Source organism: Vanacampus margaritifer, chromosome 2 (assembly GCF_051991255.1).
Source record: "Vanacampus margaritifer isolate UIUO_Vmar chromosome 2, RoL_Vmar_1.0, whole genome shotgun sequence".
NCBI lineage: Eukaryota > Metazoa > Chordata > Actinopteri > Syngnathiformes > Syngnathidae > Vanacampus > Vanacampus margaritifer.
The window spans coordinates 43,051,079-43,075,491 of NC_135433.1; the positions used below are offsets into that span (position 1 = coordinate 43,051,079).

At 38.9% G+C, this 24,413-nt stretch overlaps 1 protein-coding gene across 1 annotated transcript; it reads left to right on the forward strand.

Annotated features, from left to right (window-relative positions):
- Positions 1 to 3,452: 3,452 nt before the first annotated feature.
- On the forward strand, positions 3,453 to 23,505 carry prtfdc1b (phosphoribosyl transferase domain containing 1b). Its single transcript, XM_077559343.1, has 9 exons — positions 3,453 to 3,603; positions 3,779 to 3,885; positions 7,192 to 7,375; positions 8,861 to 8,926; positions 17,481 to 17,498; positions 18,982 to 19,064; positions 19,257 to 19,303; positions 19,447 to 19,523; positions 21,955 to 23,505. The coding sequence occupies exons 1-9, from the start codon at positions 3,529 to 3,531 to the stop codon at positions 22,000 to 22,002; spliced, it is 705 nt and encodes a 234-aa protein (XP_077415469.1). The 5' UTR covers positions 3,453 to 3,528; the 3' UTR covers positions 22,003 to 23,505.
- Positions 23,506 to 24,413: the final 908 nt, after the last annotated feature.

The following is a 24,413-nucleotide window of genomic DNA, read 5'->3' on the forward strand; positions in this document are numbered from 1 at the left end:
TGTGGCACTATGTTGCCACTCACAGGTTAGTCTGGGTACTACACAAGACATCGTTACGCGTTGGTCCTCTCTCTACAGCAACAAAATATTTGCAGATTTGTTCCCTCATCATATGTTGGGTCTCTCACTTTTTAAATGTGTGTTTGGCGCTCGATTTTGACATTCCCTTTTGTCTTGTCAAGATGTATGTGCTAAGATGACGCCTGTTACATTGTAGCCTAAAAGGGAGCACATTTGTGATCAAAGTTGTCCGGAGGATGATAATTTCCCCTCGTTCTTGATGAATGTTGTCACTTTAGCGTGGCTTTAACGCCTCCTCATCCCTCCAAGGTGATTGAACTCAAATGTTGATGTTGACATCTGCCTCCGCAGATGCCAGCGTTGCGCCGCGTATAATTACAGCTGCTGCTACGGAGGAGGAAGAGCAGGAGTGGGTGGCCCAGACACCTTGTCTCTACATCTCAGCAGCGTTCAGCAGATTGCTGCACGCGGGTGAGGATGAGGATGATGATGAGGAGGATGATGATGATGATGATGATGATGATGATGATGATGATGATGATGATGATGATGATGATGGTGCTGAAATGAGTGGCCATAATGAGGCCTCGGGTGGTGAATGCAATATTCACTCGTTCGCACCCTGCCACACACATATAGTGTCATTCATGTGCACATGAGATCAAGTCTCGTTTCATGACAGCCAATGTCAGTTCATGTTTAAGCATTTGTATGACAATAACGGGAAAAATATGAATATACTACACCATGGCTCAGATATGAGGTGAAGGTTACTTTTCCTCCACTAGGTGGCAATATTACAACAGTTTGACTGCATTTTACTAGTGATGGCAAAATGAAGCTTCATGAAGCACTTGCAATACTTTTTGACTCCTCAAGATGGCACTCGTGATTCAAAGATGCAATGCAAATGTAATCAATTTGTATTGCACTTGCCTTTATTTTTAAACCAAGAGCACCATCTAGAGGAGTCAAAAAGTATCCCAAATGCTTCATGAAGCTTCATTTTGCCATCACTACATTTTACCCAATTTTAAACAGTTCCCATGTGTTTTAATGACCGGCACGATTTCGTCTACAATCAGGAAAAATAGGGACATTTTAACATCATATTTCTTGTCATGGTGGAAATGGGTTGTTTTAGAGGTGGATATGTCACATCCATTTTTAGGGGCCTCATTATTGTTACTATTACTGGCGTTTGACATTTAGAACTTTTCCTGAACTTTTAATATTCTGCTCGTCACTTATATGTCACTGTGCTGCCCATGAAGCATAATATACTTATACAATTAATAATAATAATAATAATAAAATACAAACCCAATTCCAATAAAGTTGGGATATTGTGTTAAACATAAATAAAAACAGAATACAATGATTTACAAATCATGTTCAACCTGTATTTAATTGAATACACCATAAAGACAATATTTCATGCTCAAACTGATAATTGTTTTTAGCAAATAATCATTAACTTGGAACTTTATGGCTGCAAAACATTCAAAATAAAGCTAGGACGGGTGTCAAAAAAAGGAGGCTCATCAAACACCTGTTTGGAACATCCCACAGGTTAACAGGCTAATTAGGAGCAACTGGGTGCCATGATTGAGTGTAAAAAGAGCTTCCCTGAATTGCTCAGTATTTCACAAGCAAATTTGGATTGGTTGAGGACGTTCCTGAATTGCTGAAACTAGTGTGATCGATATCCATCAATTTGGGACTTTATCATGTGAAACACTGAACTTTTTGAAGTAAGAATTGTTTGTAGATAACAATTAAATAAGCAGAGAAATAAGCGAAGTGCGCATCTCGACTAACGAGGGAAGCGCTGATTTGGACCATTTCAACCGTTGGAAAGTTGATGTTTTTTATTGAATCTATTTTAAACATGAATACCATGTTTTTACTGACTGCCCTCTGCCAAGACACGACAGTTAAGCCTATTTAAGTGCTTATTATTCAACTGTGTGGACTTTACCGGGAGTTGAACCGAGGACACAACACCGGGACGCAATCAAGAGACGGATAGGATCTTTCTTCACTGAAGGGGGTCAATTGGGGCTAAAAGCAGGTTCTTATATGACTGTCACTCCATTAGTTTGGTTACACGTACGTCCGCTAGCAAGCTTCGTGATGCTTCCGCCTGTTCTTTCGCTTTCAGGATATTGACAGAATAAATGTGTAAAAAAAAAAAATTAATTTTAGCCTTTTATACATCCATTTGGATCGTTCTTTTCTGTCTGGAAATTGGGAAGAATGAACGGAGGTGTACACTTCTGTCTTCTCGAGCATTGCAATGGTGTTTTTGCCGATAAATTCCATTAGGACAGTTATAAGAATGGCACCAAGTGCACCTGTTGTTTTGCCCCCATAAGGCTGAAAGACGGTTAAACAATGCTTGCAAGCTTTAAGGTGTGCAGTTACGCAAACACTTTCAGCACTCCGCTTTGTTTGGTAGCAAGTTTTTTTATTTTATTTGATTTTCACGCATGCGCAAAGGTAAGTCGCACTTCGCTTATAAGGAAGGCTGGGTTGAATTTTATTTGTATCCTATGGAAGCCCATTTTCGCCAGTAAAAAAAAACAACATTTTGTTTTATTATTATTATTATTATTATTATTATTATTATTATTATTATTATTATTATTATTATTATTATTATTATCATCCTATGGAAGCCCATTCTCAACATGTAAGAAAAGGCAGTTTGTATTATTATTATTATTATTATCATTATCCTATGGAAGCCAATTCTCGGCATGTAAAAAAAGGCCGTTTATATTATTATTATTATTATTATTATTATTATTATTATTATTATTATTATTATTATTATTATTATCCTATGGAACCCCATTCTAAACATGTAAGAAAAGGCAGTTTGTATTATTATTATTATTGTTATTATTATTATTATCCTATGGAAGCCCATTCTCGGCATGTAAAAAAGGCAGTTTGTATTATTATTATTATTATTATTATTATCCTATGGAACCCCATTCTAAACATGTAAGAAAAGGCAGTTTGTATTATTATTATTATTGTTCTAATTATTATTATCCTATGGAAGCCCATTCTCGACATGTAAAAAAGGCAGTTTGTATTATTATTATTATTATTATTTATTTATTTATTTTGAAACTCTCGGGAATGGGATTCCATAGCTCCCATACCAACGTGCATTCCATGTGTTACAAATCATACAAATCCGGGAACTCAGTCGTAAACCTTTATTTTTATTTTTTTATTTTTTATTATTATTATTATTTTTTTTAACTCGGTTGTAAACCGAGGACCATCGATGTTATTACTGTACTTTGGCTCAATGGAGCATCAGTCAAAGAGTAAGTGCGCCTCTAGCGGCAGCTGCTAGTCTTGCAGCCTGCTGCATTTGCAAATGCAAGCGGGGAGGAGAGGAGGGAGGCGATCAAGCACACCAGTGAGCACATTCCTTCAGCCCCTCCTCTCCTCGTAGCCTGCCAACAAGTCCTCCTAGAAGCTTGCATGACCACTTTGCGGATAAAAAGCAACATGGCAGACGTCGTGCTCCAAACCGAGGGAGGAAGCGGCGGGATTGTGGTAGGAAAAGCACGACAAAAGCGTGCAAATTCTAGATTCTAGACGCCGTAAAGTTTGCAACAAGTTGCCTTGTAAACTTTACGACACTGCAAAGCTGCGAGTTGCACAACTAAACAAGCGAGGAGGCGACACGGGTATGAATTGTTGATATATATTTTCATCCCTCACTTCACAGATTGACGATGACTGGCCAGGTTACAGTTTAGAGCTCTTCAGCTATCCGGCACATTACGCCGGAGATCTGCAATGTGTCGTGGTTCCGCACGGAGTCATCATGGACAGGTACCAGTTGACGCCACTTTGAACAAGTACAGTACAATAGAGCTAGTGTCTCAGGGTTGACATCTAAGCACGGTGCAACTGTCTGGAAAACTAATTCAAAAAAACAACAAGCGGTTGGACACAGACTAACTTCACAATACACGTGCTTCGTGCAACCCAGGGGTGTCAAACACAGATTAGTTCAGGGGCCACATGGAGGGAAATATTTTACCAAGTGGGCCAGACTGGTAAAATCATGGTATATAATTTCAAAAAAATTGGCACCAGTTATACACAGATTTGCATGTTTTTACATTTTTAGAGTGCAGACATCCCAAAAACATAAAACAGTGTTTTTTCTGTTGTTCCCAGAATGCCTGGTGGGCGCAGTTAATGAAATTATAGGATGTTAATCCATGTCATATGTGTTTGTGTTACCAATAGCTGACTGTGTGTCGTATTCATCACATTTATGTTTGATTTATGTTGTTTATGTTTTCATTTTTTTTTCATCAAACCGCAATTTTAGGTTGTGTGTAAAATAATGACATCCAGGTCGATTCCGTGTACAAGTTTCATTGCTCATCTGAGGATCGTGAAATTACAAATGTATATGTTTTGATTTGGCCCGTCTGATTAATTGGTCCGACATCGCTCAGTTTCTTTACTTTACGAGATCATCTTGCGGGCCGGATTAAACCCCTTTGCGGGCCTCATCTGGCCCGCGGGCCGTACGTTTGACACCCCCGGTGTAACCTGACGTGTGAGTCATCTCCATTTTTTTGATGGCTGATTTATGCTGCATGTCCATTGCGATCTGGTTTGACACCTCATGTGATACATATCCAGCATGGCTGAGTTTGTTTTCATGATTCGATTTCTATTTTTGGGCCTGCGATTCGATTCGGAATCGATTTTCAATTCAGAGCGATTTTTTTGTTCAAAATGATTTGATTGGCAATGATTTCTGCTTAAATTTGTAGATTACAAAGAATCGTCATGATCTACCGTAGTCTGACTCGCTAATGCTAATTAGCGCGATACTCTCGGCACTTTTATCACTCAAAAGAATGGCTATTCATACAAAACGCTTCAGAAATGTTTAGAGAAGCAAGTTAACGTTACTCACCGACATATGCTCTTCCTATGCTGCAAAAAAACACAACTTTTACTGGCATAACTTGATTGATTTTTCCTTCTACTCTCTAATGTGGCTACAACTTAAGTGTATCAGAACGCGTGAAACCGCACTGCCCCTAAGTGGCCAAATCGTGTACAACATGAACAGCACTCCCAATAAAAGCACACACAAACAAGGGCAAGACAGTATAAAATTATTTAGATGAAATCGATTTTGGGACACTTAAAATCGATTCTGAATCTTACTAAATGAGAATCGCGATTCTTATGAGAATCTATGTTTTATTGGGGCACACCCCTATTGTTCATGGTGCAAAATGACAGACTATTTAAAGTTTATTTTGTGGTTGTGAGAAAGTCAATACGTTCAGTGCACTTTTCAGACTCATGACCGCACGGTATCACGAGGACAGCCGCCTTAAGCAGCAGTCTTTCGCCTGCACGTCCAGTTCAACTGAGTCAAATCAATTTTAACCAGTAGAAAAAAATCCAGTCTTTCGAATGGCATCTGAATATTCCATTCTTCCTTTTTATAACATTTTCGGATTCAAAAGATCACAGTAAGTGCTAGTGCAGCCTCTGGCTCATTTACTGGCTCAACAACTGGCGGTTGTTACGAAGATACACAGAACTTGGGAAAGACTACTTTTTGAATTGATTGTATACAAATGGTTATCTGGAGTGCCAACAAACTTTGAAAACCTGGGAAAATCCTTCAAAATATGATGAAATTAGCTACTAGTGGTGATTATGGAGTTGTGAACATGTTCTAGAGAGAGTTCTAGAGAGAGTCTCCAGAAGTCTTGAGTAGCACCACAAATAGTCAATGGAATTGTTGCTGATTGCTTTTTAAAAAAAAATATATATATATAGTAGGGGTGTGCCCAAAAAATTGATTCTCATTTAGTATGATTCAAAATCGGTTTGAAATGCCCCAAAATCGATTTTATTTAAATTATTTTATACTGTCTTGCCTTTGTTTGTGTGTGCCTTTATTGGGAGCGCTGTTCATGTTGTACCCGATTTGGCCACTAAAGGACAGTGTGGTTCCACGTGGTCTGATACACTGTTAAGTTGTAGCCACATTAGAAAGTAGAAGGAAAAAGTCACGATCAAGTTATTCCAATAAAAGTTGTTGAGCCGTTCTTTTGAGTGATTAAAGTGCCGCGAGTAGAGCACTAATTAGCATTAGCGAGTCAGACTGGAGTAGATCATTACGATTCCTTGAACATCTATAGATTGAAGCAAAAAACATTGTCAATCAAATCATTTTGAATCAAAAATCGTTCTCAATCGAAAATCGATTCTGAATCAAATAGCACTCCCAAAAATCGGAATCAAAGATTCCCACCCCTAATATAAAGTCTCTAGAGCATTCTGTAAAGTCGCTAAATGTAGCAACAAAATTGTTAACACTGAGTAGCCGCTCGCATCATTGCTGCATGGTAGCTAGTAGCTACTTAACTTTAAATATATAACTCAAAAACAAAAACAACCAAGTGCTGTACATTGTAGACAGACAAAAACAAAGACAGTTAAAACTAGCTATTCAAGCTAGCTGCTTGAATAGCCCCTGAATATTACTTCAACCTACACATTTTCTTTACAATAGCATGTTTTATGCAGCCCCATTACTTTAAACATAGCATTGATTCTGATTAATGTAGCATTTATGGAATATGAATTGAGCATCTCGGGGGCAGCCGTTCAAACTTTGAGACACGTGGGGCGACTTGCTTTTTCGTCTTCGGTCTGAACCCGCATAATATCCACACATTAGAACCTGAAGAGTCAGTTGGACCAAACATAAAGAACGGCTCACTGAAAGAAACATCTTCTGATGATAAGCAGCCCACCCACAAAAATGTGGTTGTTTAATTTCACACTCGATAGCTTGGCATGAACTCCAGAGACCCCAACTAATTGTATACTGTACATTTTTAGTCCATTTTTTTCCATGCAGGATGAATACAAAGCAATTGGTTCCTCAAATAAAGGCCTCATAGACTCCAAGCCAATTTAGTTATTTCGTTCTATAACGCTAAATTGCCTCTAGGTGTAAATGTGAGTGAGTAACTTGCCTGTTGACCCTGCCAAGATAGGACAACATGGATGAACGCTTTCATTCCGTGTGAAATTGCCATTTGTCCCGGACTGTCCACCAACTGGACCTGTTTTGCTTCCTAGAACGGAACGTCTCGCTCGCGACATCATGGATGACTTGGGGGACCATGACATTGTGGTGCTATGCGTGCTAAAAGGGGGCTACCAGTTCTGCGCCGACCTGGTGGACAAGATCAAGGCGCTAAGCTGCAACTCGGACCGCACCATCCCCATGAGAGTCCACTTCATCCGACTCAAGAGCTACCTGGTGAGCTTCGAGGAAACGCAATGGAGTGTATTTCGTTCTGAAATCATTTCAGAGTAGTTCATTGTCCCATGACAATGATTTCAATGTCTTTCGTAGCAATGTGGAATACTGTCACAGCAGTGTGTTTATATGCTAAGCTAATAACTGTTGTTAAAGGTACTACACCGCGCTATTTTAAGCCCTTACACAGTTAACTATAGGCATATAATGATGAAATCTTACCTTTGACACAATGGCTATTTTTTAGGGGTGGGAATCTTTGAATGTCTCTCGATTCGATTCCGATTTTTGGGAGTGTGATTCAATTCAGAATCGATTTTCCATTAAAAGTGATTTTTTTATTTTATTCAAAATGATTGGATTGACAATGATTTTTGCTTCAATCTATAGATGTGCAAGGAATTGTAATGATCTACTCCAGTCTGACTCGCTAATGCTAATTAGCGCGCTACTTGCGGCACTTTTATCACTCAAAAGAACGGCTCCACGCTGAAAACAAACAAACTTTTATTGTAATAACGTGATCATGACTTTTTCCTTCCACTCTCTAATGTGGCTACAACTTAACAGTGTATTAGACCGTGTAGAACCACACTGCCCCTCAGTGGCCAAACAGGGTACAACATGAACAGCGCCCCAAATAAAGGGACACACAGACAAGGGCAAGACAGTATAAAATGTTTTTTTTTAATTGGGGACATTTAAAATCGATTCTGAATCGTACTAAATAAGAATTGCGATTCTTATGAGAATCTATTTTTTTTGGGCACATCCCTACTATTTTTCTTACCCGGAAGCCAAACACTCGGTTCAGTAAAACCCCCCCTTTCCCGCTGTGGCAGCCGCGCCGACTGCTTTGCGCAATGCCCACGAAACCTACAGATTGGTTTTAAGACGATTTTTAGAATGGACTTTAAATTTCACGGGTTGCTCGATCTCTGCGTTTGGTCACGCAAGCCATCAATTCTTGAATAAACATTTGAAACAAAACAGGTCCTTGCCGCAAGAAATCGTGGAAGAGGAGGGGAGCAGAGACGTTAGAGGAAAGAAGGAGAAGAAGAAAAAAAGCACCACAGCGGGTCGCGAACCCGCGCCTTTTAGCTTATGGGGCGAGCACACTATTCACCATTCATTTAAATTTATTAGCGCAAATGTTTTATTGCTACTTTTGTCATTATCCCATGGAGGGAGGTCTCAGAGAAAGTGGGCGTACGTTTAGTCCGCAGAAGCGGTGCGGGGGTGGGGCCGCACGCAATGACGTCACACCGTGCCAACAGCTCGTTTTCTCAGGTTGGGAGGGGCTGGTGCTGGAGAATTTCTCATACAGGGGCGAATGAAGGAATTTTGGTCATGTTTTTGGTGAGGAATTAACATTTTAACTGGACTAAAAGCTCCTAAAAGTTGATTTTTTATGTTGCAGTCCCTTTAAATGTTGAAAAAAGCGATGAAAACTAGTAAAGATGATATCTCTTGGCTTTTCCTCAGAATGATAAGTCCACAGAAGACCTTCACATTCTTGGAGCAGAGGACTTGTCATTTTTAGCTGGAAAGGTAATACATTAATTTTCGTATTCATATTAATATGAGATTTTTCACCCTTAAATGTATACAGGCTTCTTTTTTTTATATATATATATATTGTGAGTTACCCTAAACATGATGGGAAAAAATTTGCATGTGTGTGCCGCACAATTGGTCAGACAATTTAATTTGCCAAAATTAGCTATTTTAAAATTTGCAAAGATCAATGGATTATGATTTGTATTTTTTAATGATTTTTATCCTTTTCAAACATTCAAACTTTCCCACCACCAAAAAATTAGGAAAAAAATCAGCAGATTTATTTTTGGGGCGGATTTTCCTCTTTTTGATCACAGGAGAGGAAGAATTTTCAAATTTGGCCTACTTGTCTGTATGTGTGTACCCTGCTTAAAAAAACGGTGCATGAAAGAACAGCTGTCGCTAAGCTGAAATGCTAATTAACTCTTTTACTGCCAAAGACGTTAAATGACGTTCTGCAAAAACCTACGGAGGAGCGCCAAAGACGTTAAAAGACGTCCTCCCATTTTTTTTTTTTTTTTTTTTGAAACGGGTGCTGGGAAGGCTTGCGGAGCTCTCCTGAAAGTTTTAAGCAGGTTTTTTGAGCCTAATGACTATTTTTGGCCCCTAGAGGGCAGCGATGACTCTCTTTTGACAAGATCGGGTGGGCGTCAGTAGAGGCGGAGCTAGAGCGTTGAGCAGGAGATCAGAATGGAAAACAAAGGAAAAATGGCGGCCGGTCGCGAGGAGCTAACGCCAGAGCCGTTTTTTTTCAAAGACCAAAAGCATCGCTAAAAAAGCACATTGTTGATGACGATCATCATCATCGATAATGAAGATGATGGTGACTCCGTGGTTGGAAAGCATTGACGCGGCAGTAGAAGACGTTAGATGGAGCTAGATGGAGGAGGGAACGGGCAATGGCGAGCGTTTGCAAGCAGCTCTACACTTACAAGACGAAAGGCATCGACCAACGCTAAAATAGTACATTGATGACGACGGTGATCATCCTCGATGATGATGAAGGTGAATCCGAGCTTGACGGCGAAATTGGAACCGCTGACGCGGCGGCTATGACGGTGTCGTAACGCGGAGCGCAACCGAGCACGCACAGGCGGACGTTCGATCGGACGACGGAGAGTGCCCCGAGTCCAATGCATATTCATCGGAGGAAGTGTGTACAGTCTGCTACTTGCTTTTTTTTCTCCGGAAAAAAAGGCCGTCAAGAAAGTGTAACGTTTGCACGCAAAACGGACCAATGTGAAAGTGAAAGTAAACTGTTGTGCGAGTCCTGGCGTCTCCTTGCACGCAGGAGAGCGTTACAAAAGGAAAAACTGTATTTGAAACATCCACATAATTGTAAGTAGTACCACAGTTGCACACATTTGTAAATAGTTTGCGAAATTGTTTTGTCAAATTGTTACACTGTTGAATGGAAATAAACGTATTTTGCAATCAAAAAACACTTTTTCATTGTTGGTGAAAGCGTTTTACAGAAGTAAAGCACTATTTAGGTGTTTGTGGCATCATTCATGGACAAAAAGAAGTGTACAATTCACTAGAGTGCATGAAATAACATCGTTTCACAAAAAGCCCTTTTTCTCCGCTTTTTGTTTCAAAACAGAGCATTTCGGTGAAAGTAACCATTTTCTATTGTTGATTACTGAAGAACGGAATAAGGTAGAAACAAACTTTTTTTTCTGATGAAAGCTGAGAGTCCAATCTTTCATTTGGTAGTATGTGTATTTCCATAGTCCAAACACAACATTTTCTGTGGACCTTGAAAGATCACTCAAAATGCTTAAATCGGCTGGCACTGGCGACAACCCGTTTTTGAAAACGTCTGGCAGTCAAAGAGTTAAAAAAAAAAAAGCTTAAATCCAGACTGTCGACCACCTTCTCTGCATGAAGTTAGTTACTAAGTCAAATTTATTTGTGGCAAGACAGATTAACAAACATTACACAAATGTTGTTTAGACAAAAGTATTCAGACACGTGTATTTATCAACTATTTAACTCTTTCACTGCCACTGACGTTTAAAGACGTCAAGTAAAAACCTACGGAGGGCTGCCAATGACGTCAAAAGACGTCATCCAATTTTATTTTTAATTTTTTTTGAAACGGATGGGGGGAAGCCTTCCGCATCTGTGGTGAAAGTTTCAATAAGGTCGGTTGTGCCTAAGGACTATTTTTGGCCCCTAGAGGGCAGCGATGACTGTCTTTTGACAAGATCGGGTGGGCATCAGTAGAGGCGGAGCTAGAGCATCGAGCAGGAGATCAGAATGGAAAACAAAGGAAAAATGGCGACCGGTTGCGAGGAGCTCACGCCCGAGCCGTTTTTTTCAAAGACCAAAAGCATCGACCAACGCTAAAAGAGGACATTGATGACAACGATGATCATCATCGATGATGATGATGAGGGTGATGACTCCGTGGATGGAAAGCATTGACGCGGCAGTAGGAGACGTGGGGGGGGGGGGGCTAGATGGCTGAGGAGGAAGTGGTGCCCGTTTGTAAAGCAGCTCTACACTTATAAGACGAAAGGCATCGACCAACGCTAAAAGAGCACATTGATGACGATGATCATCATCGATGATGATGATGGTGAATCCGAGCTTGACGGCGAAATTGGAACCGCTGACGCGGCGGCTATGATGGCGTCATAACGTGCAGCACAACCGAGCTCTTCTGCACAGGCGGACGTTCGATCGGACGACGAAGAGTGCCCCGAGTCCAATGCATATTCATCGGAGGAGTGTGTACAGTCTGCTACTTGCTATTTATTCCCCGGAAAAAAAGGCAGTCAAGAAAGTGTAACGTTTGCACGCGAAACGGACAAAGTGAAAGTAAACTGTTGTGCGAGTCCAGCGGCGTCTCCTTGCACGCAGGAGAGCGTTACAAAAAGAAAAACTGTATTTGAAACATCCACATAATTGTAAATAGTACCACAGTTGCACAAATTTGTAAATAGTTTGCGAAATTGTTTTGTCAAATTGTTACACTGTTGAATGGAAATAAACGTATTTTGCTATGAAAAAACACTTTTTCATTGTTGGTGATAGTGTTTTACAGAAGTAAAGCACTATTTATGTGTTTGTGGCATCATTCATGGACAAAAAGAAGTGTACAATTCACTAGAGTGCATGAAATAACATCGTTTCACAAAAAGCCCTTTTTCTCCGCTTTTTGTTTCAAAACAGAGCATTTCGGTGAAAGTAACCATTTTCTATTGTTGATTACTGAAGAACGGAATAAGGTAGAAACAAACTTTTTTTTCTGATGAAAGATGAGAGTTCAATCTTTAATTTGGTAGTACGTGTGTTTCCATAGTCCAAACACAACATTTTCTGTGAACCTTGAAAGATCAGTCAAAATGCTTAAATCGGCTGGCACTGGCGACATCCCGTTTCTGAAAACGTCTGGCAGTCAAAGAGTTAATCCATCAAAAAATGTGATTAATTTGCCCTTCAATTTGAATCCTTCCGCTTTTGGACCATTGTGTGCGTCTAACGTTGTGGACACAGACCCTTATCTGTTCCCAGTGTGGTGTGGAATTTGCACTTCAAATACCTCAAACAGCAACAGTCACTTGAGAAATAACCCATGTTCAGTTCTTGGTGTTACTAGAAGGTCCTGTATTGACAGCTGATTGCCTCAAGGTGGCAGCATTTCCTCTCATCTGTATTCCTGCAGATTTTGGATGTTTCCCTGCTCCAACGCACCTGTTCCAATGAACAGGATCATTATCAGGCTTATGCAGAGCTTGCTGTTGAGCTTCAGGTGTGTTGTAGAGGAGAACCATCCAAAACCTGCAGGACTCCGGCCCTCGAGGACTGAGTTTGGACACCACTGCACTATACCAGCAGTGACGCTTGAGAGACATCAGAAATGTGAAAATGGCTCCATCCTGTGGTCGAAAGGAATATAAAGGTGACAGCCTTATAAGTTCAACCAATTTGAAAAAAAATATATAAAGACATTTTTAATTAATTTTATTTAATTAAATAAAAAAATAATATAAATTAAATAAATTTAATGAATTTTGTGCAATTTTAAGGAAAAAATGCCTTAAAAAAATATCAGACTTTTTTTTTTTATGTATCAAAAGTACTGTTGGTATCGGTACTTCCAATCGCTATCGGTGACTACGCAAGAGTTGAGTACCCGAACCGCAGAATCGTGAGGCATTCATGCTAACCACTAGAACACGTTTGCTAACGTCATCTTTCTTTTTTTCCTTTTTTTTTCTTTCCCAGAGCTCAGTATTGTTCATTCGATTTGACATGTCATCATTGCTCTCCTTTTTTAATTTATTTATATATATATATATATATATATATATTTTGTATGTGGATGTGCGTGCGTGCGAGTGTGTGTGTGTGTGTGTGTATTCATTAGTTCACCTAAAACCTATTAAAAAAAAATCCCATACTAATAATATAATATAATAATAAATTGCCAAATGCAGAAACATCAATGTAAGTTATCACGATGTGGTGGCTCTCGCTAACAGGCAGAATTAAGTAACCAGAATTAGGTTAAAAAAAAACCCGTCATCTTTCAATAAATCCCTCATGAACGAAGCCTGTTGTGAAATACAACAGAGGTTATGTTAAATGTGCACCCGAAGAGCATAACTGTTCATTTGTCATCAGGATTCCGCAAAGCAAAAAAAAAAAATGTCAAGGAAAAAAAAAATTATTTGTGGGGCGGATCCGTTTAAAATGTTGACTAATGTTTTAATTTTAGCCTGAGGTGAGGCGTAGACTCCTGAGAATTTTCAGGTTTGTGTGAGTCATGTATTTCTATCATGAGACGTGTACGAGCACAGCACTGAATATTTATTTGCTTGTATGTGTGTGCGTACACTTTCACTGACAAGACAGTATTCCTTGGTAATATACGTACATCAGCTGATCTGAACACACACACGCACGCACACACGCCCTATATAGGCATAAAGGCGTGGCCTATATACCCAGAAGATGAATTGGTGATGAGTTTGCAGGCTTTGAGTCACATCGGCCGCCTTGCTCACTTGACATGTTTGTATTTTGAGAGTGCTTGTGAAATCCCCCGAGCTTTTTTTTTTTTTTTTGGTGACGCGCGCGCTTCAGGTTCAAAATGCAACAGTGTTATCCTGGAAGAAATGACTGAGCCGAAGCGTGTGGGAAGAGGCATGACGTCGCAGCGTTGCCTAGTAATGTGGAATTGAATAATATTCTGACATATTCCTCCACACAGAACCGCCATTTCTAAGATGTGAACACAAAGTGTGACCGCGCGCTTGGATGATGAACCTTTTGTTAAAAAATCTAATGGATACAATTTGTCTTTATTAGCTCTTATATTGTCCTCGCTCCGCAGAAGTGATGCAAGGCTACTCCTTCCCACATAAATGGTAGCCTGTTGATTAGACGGACGTTTGTAGAATTTCAGCTATTTCACTGGGGGACGTGCTAAACTGGACTCTAGACTGATAGCGGACGCGTAGTGGTGTGTGCGACTGTGCAAGATTTCAGTATTGAACCTTGAAGTAAACACAGGGCCAGTATTGCCAATCCCTTTTAATAATTAAAGGGGTCACATTTTGGGAAATGTACGTATTGTTTGTATTGTATATAAATAGTCGGGTTTCTGGAGTGCTTGCCAAATCATCAAGCGAGAAATGAAACAACCAAGTAAATCTGTTGTTTTCTCCATTTTCTTTGTTTTTTCCTTCCATTCCTGAAAATGGCTGTAAGTGCTGTGGTGGGTGGCGTTTCAGAGTCTCCAATAATGCCATGAAAAGTCGCTAGGTTTCGGAGTGTGACGATATATCGACATTGCGATACTTTGTCTCCCTATAGATTATCGATACGCCTACGCAAGTAGCGCGATATTTGTAGTTAATATACAGCCGCTATAACGGCTCCATTGTTCATCACTTATTGAGCAATTACTTGGCAGGCCGCTAGGGGGAGCCCCTCATGAGAGTGGCAGGGAAATCTTCAGGCGAAGAAGACTCATGAGCTTAAGACATTTATTATCTGTCTAACAACTGACATTTTAAAACATATTTTATGGCTCGAATTTTAGAAGCACACAATTTCTGAGGAACATTAATATTGATCTAATTGGATTTAACATTTAAGTAGTTTTATTTATTTACAAAAAAATAATAATAAAATGTTGCCAAAAATCGTCACAGTTTATAAAATGAAACAATTCATTATGTAACTGACTGACATGTTGCATGACAATAGTGTTTAAGAAAGACACAAATTTGTTCACAGAAAGTGGTCTCTGTTAAGAAGACATTTGTATTTGTTTAAAAAAAAATACACTTAAGTACTCACTGTGAAGAAGACACCAGTTTTAATATTTTGTTTCAGTGATGGTACAAAAAGAAACTATTTTCTCATTGAAAAAACATCAATTTATGTTTTGAGTAATTTAATCGTAGATTATTGTGGATTTATTACCTGACCAATATATCGATAATCGCGGTATCGTCATATCGTGAGATAATCGTTATCATGAGCCCTGTATCAGATATCATATCGTACTTTATGTGACAGAACCGCTCCCCCCAAAAAGGAGTGATTGAACCAGGGAATGTAAAGTGTGCTCCATTTCATTATCTTTGGGTTATTTTGACGGAAAAATGCTGGAAAACTTTTATTAGGAGACTTGGGATTTTTTAAATTTTTATATTTAGCTAAAATAAATATCAAACTAGATATATAAAAATTGTTGGGGTTTCAATTATAATTACTTTTTTAAAAAATTATTTTGATTTTTGTTATTATATTAAAGGATCTTTGTGCAGTTTGTCACTTTTTTTTTACTCGCGACTGCCACCTCTGGCCCAAAGCGTAACAGCAGCTCTTAGCAGTATCTGTATCAGGCTCGTTCATGTTGCGCGTGCGAGTACGTGCACGATCTTAAAGCGACAGCCACAGTTGACAAAAAAGGGAAGACATGACTTCAAATGAGGTATAAGGAAAAACTCCACCCCTCCCCTCCCCAAAGAGTGTGTAGGGTCCGCACACTCTACTATAAAGGGAAAATAACATGATCATATACAGTATATATGCCACTGTGAAAAGGCGTAAAATAATATGATTAGATATTTTTGCTTTTATTTTATTTCATCAACAAAAATGTTTTTTCAGTCTTTGGTTGGTTCAAAGACGTATTTGCCAATATTTGATGAAACTGCTGCAGTTCATACAGGAGAGAAACTGAAAGTTGAAGATTGCGGTCTCCTTGGTTATTGTGACTTTAAGCTTGTGTCATCAGGTTTCACCACAGCATGATTTCCTGACCATGCCCTTCTTGATGCAAACCTTTTTTTTCTTTTCTTTTTTTTTTTTAAGCCGTGGTTTCGGTTGTGGTTGGGTATTGTGGGAATGAAACACACTGCATGGAAGGCAGCAACATGTACCAGTGCGATCTCATGACGTTGGTATCGATCCAGATTGAATGTCAAACCAATTGAAATAGAATTTATGAATGGATTGGATATACTTTTACTAGGGGTGGGAATCTTTGAATGTCTCACGATTCGATTTGATTCCGATTTTTGGGTCTGCGATTCGATTCGGAATTGGTTTTCGATTGAGAACGATTTTTGATTCAAAATGATTTGGTTGACACTGATTTTTGCTTCAATCTATAGATGTGCAAGGAATCGTAATGATCTACTCCAGTCTGACTCGCTAATGCTAATTAGCGCGCTACCCTTTAATCACTCAAAAGAACGGCTCCACACTGCAAAAAAACAACTTTTTATGGAATAACTTGATTGTGACTTTTTCCTTCTACTCTCTAATGTGGCTATAACTTAACAGTGTATTAGACCGCGTGAAACCACACTGCCCCTAAGTGGCCAAATTGGGTACAACGTGAACAACGCTCTAAATAAAGGCGCGCACACAGGCAAAGGCAAGACAGTATAAAATAATTTAATCAAAATCGATTTTAGGACATTTAAAATCGATTCTGAATCGTACTAAATGAGAATCGCGATTCTTATGAGAATCTATTTTTTTTGGCACACCCCTAACTTTTACGTTAAGCATGTCTACCTTACAGTTGACAGCTTCTGGGTTCAAATGTCAGCTCCAGCCCTCCTGTTTGGCGTTTGCATGTTCCACCCTATACTTGTGTGTGTGTTTTTTTTTACTCTGGGTCCTCCCCACATTCAAAAAACATTCATTTTAATTCATCGAAGACTCAAAAATATAGTTGAGAACGTGAGCGCAAATGCTTGGTCTGTGTGACCTTGGATTGGCTGACAACCAGTCCAGGTTTTACCGCGCCTCTAGCCCAAAGGCTTTTGGGATAGGCTCCAGCTCATCCATGACCCTATTGAGGACAAGCGGCAAAAAAAAAAAAAAAAAAAAGAACAGATGGATTTTGTCTGTACACAAACAAGCAGATTGCAGGATAACTCACTGTATTTAATCACTTTTTTGTCAATATTTGCATGATTGGATATCCGGCTTGGCAATTTATGAAATGTTTCTAAATGTTTTCTTTCCCTCCCCGGTCTCTCCCTTGCTGACCTGCCCTCACAAGAACGTACTGATTGTGGAGGTGAGTCAGCCATGTTTTTCATTCCCTTTTTTTCCCCGTCGTCCTGACAAAGATGGCATTCCAGGTCAAGGGGAGCCAGCTCAACTTTTCCTTTTGAAATGTTTTGAGCTGCAGTAAACACGGAGAAAAGCTATGCTGTCATCATCTAGACATTTTTCATCCATTGTTCATCCCTATGTAAGAGTTCTGTTTTTTTGGGGGTTTTTTTTGCGTTGCGTGTCCTTGAAATGTATAAATAACCAATTTAATGCTGCTCTGATCAACATCCTTTAAATCAATAATGAAACCACATTTGGGCTGGAATATCACAGCTGTCCTCAGAGAATCAGATTTATTGGCCAAATATTGAAAAACGCAAGGAATTTGTCTTCATAGTAGTGCTGTCAAATTTAAAGCGTTAACTAATTAATCACAAAAAATGATCGCATTAATCACACTATTAATTTTGAGCACAGATGATCCTTTAGCTTGACAGCGGATGGTTACATTAAAGGTAGCACAGGTTGTGTTTGAGCAATAAACACATAACTATATGCATCAAAGTAAAGCTTTTCTTAAATGCGTGTGTATGACACTCAGAATTTTTGTTCATGTCAAAATATTGGGGTCATTTGCATGAGCATGTGCAGTGGATCAAAAAATGTTGAAAACGTCCTCATAACATTATAACAGGTGCTCTTCAAATTTGGCGGGCAAAACATTTTGATTTAAAAAAAAAAAAACTTTTTAATTAAGCGATTAATCGTGATTAATCAAAAATTCTAAGATGTGATTAATCTGATTTAAAAAAATAAAAATAGTTTGACAGCTCTACTTCATAGTCATAACCTGTCCGCGAAACAAGAAAAATAACAATGACCAACAGAGGGAGAATGAATGGGAAGTTTGGGAAGCCTGGCGGTTCCCTAAGTAGCGCCATGAATTTCTTAGAAGGAAGAAACTGTGCTACTTTCATGGAGAGCACAGTATGGACCTGGGAAAAAAAACAAGCACATAGCAACACAATGATGACGCACATACGACAATTTTCGAAGACTTCCACGTGGGAGAGAGGATGATGATGAAATCAATACATTGTTGCTCTTTTGTATACAAAAAAAAACCTGTCACCACACACAAATATCTTCTTAAACTCTTAAATAAAGTAGCATAATGACTTAATGAGCATTATTCTCTCTTTACACTGCCATGCAGTCTCCAGCTGATCTAGTTATGATTGTACTCGTTAATACTGTATGCAATGTGTCACTTTCACTTCCCCAGCATTTTGCAGTGTAAGAGGTCAGGTCTGTTTTTGTTCATTCAGTAGAAGCCAGATTTGTTTTTAGAGGCTACTCCTAAAAGCTGACGTAAGAGCGACCCACTTAACGAACCCCTCCCGCTTGTTACAGTGTGAAATTAATCAGCTCTTTGTCTGGAAATTCCACGTCGGTAATCTTGTGCTTTCTCAATCCTGTTTTGCTGTCTTGCTTGCACGACTCAGGGCATTATTGGCACCGGCAAGACCCTGAAGGCTCTCCTGAAGCACGTCAAGGCCTTCCATCCCAAAATGATCAAAGTTGCCGGGTGAGTTATGACTGCGTGGAACGCTATAAACAAAAACCAGCCTGGTTGTCCCACTTGGTGAATCACTCAATATCCGCCTTCCAGTCTAGACAGGAGACAGAGCCAATAAGTGACACAAGTGGTACTGTTTAAAAATTAATACAGTTAGGTCACATATGCAAGAGCATGAATATTTTCTAATCTTTTCTTCAGATTGCTGGTGAAGAGGGTGCCTCGCAACACTACAAGCCTCCCTGACTGTATGTATCTGACCAACCCACTTTTATATGATAATGAGTCAATGGCTCATTCATATTTAAAACATGTGCTGAACCTTTTTTATGTATGAGTCAATGAATGGTAAAAATACACAATGGGACTGTATGGTCCTGTTTCATTTCAGATGTCGGCTTTGAGATACCTGATCGCTTCGTGGTTGGATATGCTTTGGACTACAATGAGTATTTTAGAGACCTTAATGTAAGTGAGGGGCTTTTACTATTTGGGCCCGAGCACCAGGCTGTGCAAAGGCACTACTGTATTGGAACGGCTTTGTTTATTAAGGATGGCCTTTTGGGGGCTTCAGCACGCCCGAAATTAACCAACTTTTGCAAACGTGCCTATTCTGGAGTAAATGTTTGTATTTTAGAGGTCAAGAATGTGACCCCTCCCCCACACCCTCTCCCAAAACTCACTGAGGTCATGTACACACGTAGCAGGGTACTTTTTACTCATTCACTGCCATTGACGGCTATAGACGTCGAAAATTAATTTTAAACTTTGTCTATTAGTTAAATTTTTTTTTCCACTTTTTTCTAACAAGAGTATGAAAACCTAGAAAAAAATTATTGTAAATTTAAACAGATATAAAATTTGTGATTAATCGTTAGTTAACTAGTGAAGTCATGTGATTATTACAATTAAAAAATGTAATCGCCTAACGGGCCTAATTAAAAAAAATAAAAATAAAAATAAGGGCCGTTTAATCGTAATTAATCGCATAATAAATTTATATCTGTTACAAATGTACAATAAAAAAAATTCTAGGTTTTCATAAAAAATTAAATGAAATGAAAAAAAAGGTTAAACTCATAGAAATAGTTCACATGAATTTTTTATGTCTATAGTCGTCAATGGCAGTGAATGAGTTAAAAATGGCTATTTCCCTCCTCTGGGTGGAGAAAAAATTGTGTCCACACCACCACGTTTGTACAAAAGAAAACATCCACAGCTAACCGCATTAATGCGTTTTTTGGTATGTTAATAACAGATCCAGACCTTAAGGTGGCAACAGTTCCCCAAATCCTATCCAATCAGAGTACGCCTCCGTCTGGCATCGCCACTTCCACAAATTGGGCCTACAATTAGATACATGCCAAGCCCGCACATACAAATATGATCTCCCTGATGGGGAAGCAAATCCAAGCCTCCTTTTTCTCTTGTTTTTTTAACAACTTGATATATGTGATTGAGTGACGTGTGTAGACGACAACGTAAAACTTCATTTACTGACGGACACACGGGACCGCGGAGCCGGAGAAATACGCAAACCTTCACTTTGGCCGGAGTTTTTAGAAACCTTTGTTTGTTATTAAATGCAGAAAAACATCTCCCGTTTGCAAAAACCCCCCGAGTACGTGTATGCATGGCCTGAGTAGCGCCCCTGGAAAGTAAAATTGGCCCTTGTCATTAGTTTCACTGATTTGAAAAAAATCTGTGGATTTCATAAAAAAATTGACATACTGTTTACTAGGGGTGTGAATTGCCTAGTACTTGGCAATTCGATTCGTATCACGATTCATAGGTCACGATTCAATTCGATACCGATTAATCCCGATATGAATCTATAAATTATTGCGAAAAAAATATATAATTTTACTAAAATTTTGAAAATACTAATCAGTAAACTTGTACATGTACACTGTAAGATTTGTATGAAAATATATTTATCTGAAAATTCAGGCTTATAAGTGAGCCACTGCATTTAACAAACAGGTTGCAGTCTGTTTCATGTTTGAACAGCACTGAAATCAAATATTAAGGCTTAATGTTACATTAATATAACATTCTTCCATGATTAATGTGTGAATCCTAACCCTGAGTAAGACGTTTTGTTGAATATTCCCATAAAATAATTGATGTTTAAAAATCGATTCGGCCGCATATCGAACCGATTCGAGAATTGCGCGCTGTAATATTGTGATGTATTGCCGAATCGATTTTTTGGGTTGACTAGGCACTAAATTACAAAGCCTTAATGCCTATACCGTTTAATGTCGGTTTAAAGTGGCGTTAAGGTTTGATGATCATTTCAAGGATTCTTAGAAATGTAACAAAAATGAGCCCTTAGCACCAGTTTCAGTAATCACAGAATGCGTGTCAAAGACCCATGTCCGAAATTTAAAAGTCTGCGATTTGAGTTTGAACCAGCCATTTTGGGCAAATATGAAGGCTTATACTTACAAAGTCACACCAGGTAATTTGATAAAATGTGCCCCAATTGAAAGCAAGTGTCCCAGATAGATAGATGGGTGACGCTAAATCGTGAAGCTTTTATACCTCCATCCATCCATCTTTTATTCCGCTGTTACATTTATATCTATGACATTTTCCAAGAAGTTTTGGAGTGTAACAAAAAAAAAAAAAAACACTTGACGCCAGCTTCACTGTGTCGAAGGAGGCACAAAAAAGTGATATGACCTATTCCTGAAAATGAACAGGAAGTCAGCCATTTTGGGTGATTTCTAGGACTAAGCACTCCTATCAGCAAATTCACCGAGACAAACCCCAATCGGAAGCAGTGGAGTATGGCATAGTCATATTCACCACTGTTTGCAACTTGAATTGTAGTCGAACTCACTTATATTGTCCTTTTTGGCCATTGTTTTCCTCTTTTTTGTCTTTCCTACAGCATATCTGTGTGATCAGCGACAGTGGCAAGATGAAATACAAGATATGAGGGGAGGAAGCCACACTCACTCAGATGTCATCTCAAACTTTTAACCTGCTACAGCTGCTACGGAGACATTTTTTCTTCCCTCTGTGAAACGACCAGCAAAGACACTGCCTTTCAACTCATCATCTCGTACACTTAGTGGAACACAGATTTATAAGCTACTTTCTAATAGGAAATAATGTCGTTTGTAAAAACTTAACTGCACAGGAATAATGAAAATTCTTAACATGTGTAAAATAAGTAGTTAGATACTCATTATGTTAATGACAGATATCTACAAACTGACTCAAAAAAAAACACCCAGAGTCAATGAATTTTGAGCATCCGTTGTCAATCCATCAATATTTCAAGAAGAACCAAACTCAACAATCAGTCAATATTTAACTGGGCTTCCGTCATTGCTAAACTTATTTTGTCACCACTATTTCCCACTTGGCATTGTTTATGTTACTATTCTTTTCCTTACTTATGTTGCCACATCTAGTATGTGTCATAAATGCTGGGAATACTGCTCCGCAGGGCCAACCCCTTTTTAGGACCCTTTAGCTGTTCAATAACCTGCCTGACATAAAATTTTAAACGTGGCACCAAAGGACCCCTTTCCTGTCTAACAATGTAAAAGAAATAACCTGAGCACTAAACTAATGCTAGCATAGCTATAACGAGGAATTTCCAACAGGAGGAAAATATTATCATCATGGTCTGTAGTCACCTGAACTCTACAACAAGACCAGCTATCATTTTGGGACAGAGCCAGAAAAAAAGACTGGCTTGGCTGCAGTCCCAGGAAAGAAGTGGAAGTCGTCCTCAGCAGTGGGCCAGCAAAATGGGCGTCTGTCAGTGTCTCCGTTATTCGTCAGCATAACGGGCATCCGTCATTGATGAACTAAGAAAGTCCGTTAATACTGACCTGGTTGTTGATGATTACATTGACGGATAAAAACCCGCTTCCGGCAGTGATTAGTCCATCGCTTTGTCAAAGTTTCCCATCATTTGTTAATCATCAACAAAACGGGCATCTTACAATAACATATTGATGGAATGCCCACATCTGCAAATCACACATATCCTTCATCATTGTCACGAGTAAAGAAAGAACTGAAGTGTTGCAGCCATGCTCCTGTTTTCCTCACTTCTTTTAATTTGTAATATACAGGTATGCAATGTAAGGGACTTTTTACACAAAAAAAACTGAATGTTATCGTTGGTAATAAAGGAAATTAGCCTTGCTCAATGTGAAAAGTAAATCACATTTTAAAGCAGGAAAGGTAGCATGTTATAACAAAATTACTCATTTCATTGTTACCTTGTGAGGTTTCTTGACTTAACTGCCGTTTTTACAATTATTGGGATGAGACAAGAAGGTTTATAGACTCACATTGAAATGTTTACTTTTTCGTATTAATTTTACTTTTCTCAATAATTGCTTAAGTTATCTAAGCAATTATGTGTTCCTACCTGTTTTTATAAATGAATTTTCTATATATTAAAATCATGTGGACTATCTTGAGCTTGTATCTTTCTTGGCTTGATGGATTCTTAACCATGGGTCATGTCTATTATATTACAAAAAACATTGTCAATTGTCATGCTTAAAAAAAAATCCACCCAAGTTCAACCCTATTGTGAAGCAAGTTGGTCACAACACCAGAATAGAAAATAAAGGTTTCCCACAAAATGGTCTAAAAAGGCACAAAAGACTTGTTTGTGTTGAACGGTTGCGGTCTTTGTGTACACCTGACATATGACTCCCAGTCTTTAAGCTGGGAACACCGAGTGCTATTTAAACAAAACAGTTTTTCTCTCTACTATGGGAATAATGCTGGATTCACAGCCTACCTTTTCTAACCAACAATCATAATTTCCTGGTGAAATGATTTAACCAGATAGGACGTGCATACAATCTGTTATTTTCAGTTTCAGTGTGATTTTTTTTTTAAGCCCACGTTTTAATCAAGATGGGGAAATTAACATTGAGTTGCAGGATAGGCACAAAAATAATTGCAGTGGACTGTTTGCCCACAAAAAATGAATAATTAAATAATTGTATTATAGGTGAGTGTAATTATCAGTTTGGTCACTATATTTGACTAATTCCGCTTTAGCATCTAAAAATTAATGACCTCTCTGTACAAAGAACGAAAGAAGAAAGTGAGTGGGCCTACTGTAAATCATAAGTTATTGGCCTTCTATCTGAGACTGCAATGCGGTACAAAACAAAAATTTAACCCCACAAACCATACAATCTAATTGATAATACATTGAGAAAGTATCCTGCCTGAACCCGACCTCTGCCGCAACAAAAGCCAACCATGGCCAAAAGAAACAGGTGGCCCCTTCTGTTCCACTGGGATAAAGGGGACATTTGTCGGGGCCCCCTAGGATTGGAGCACAGCAAGCCCACCAGATTCAGC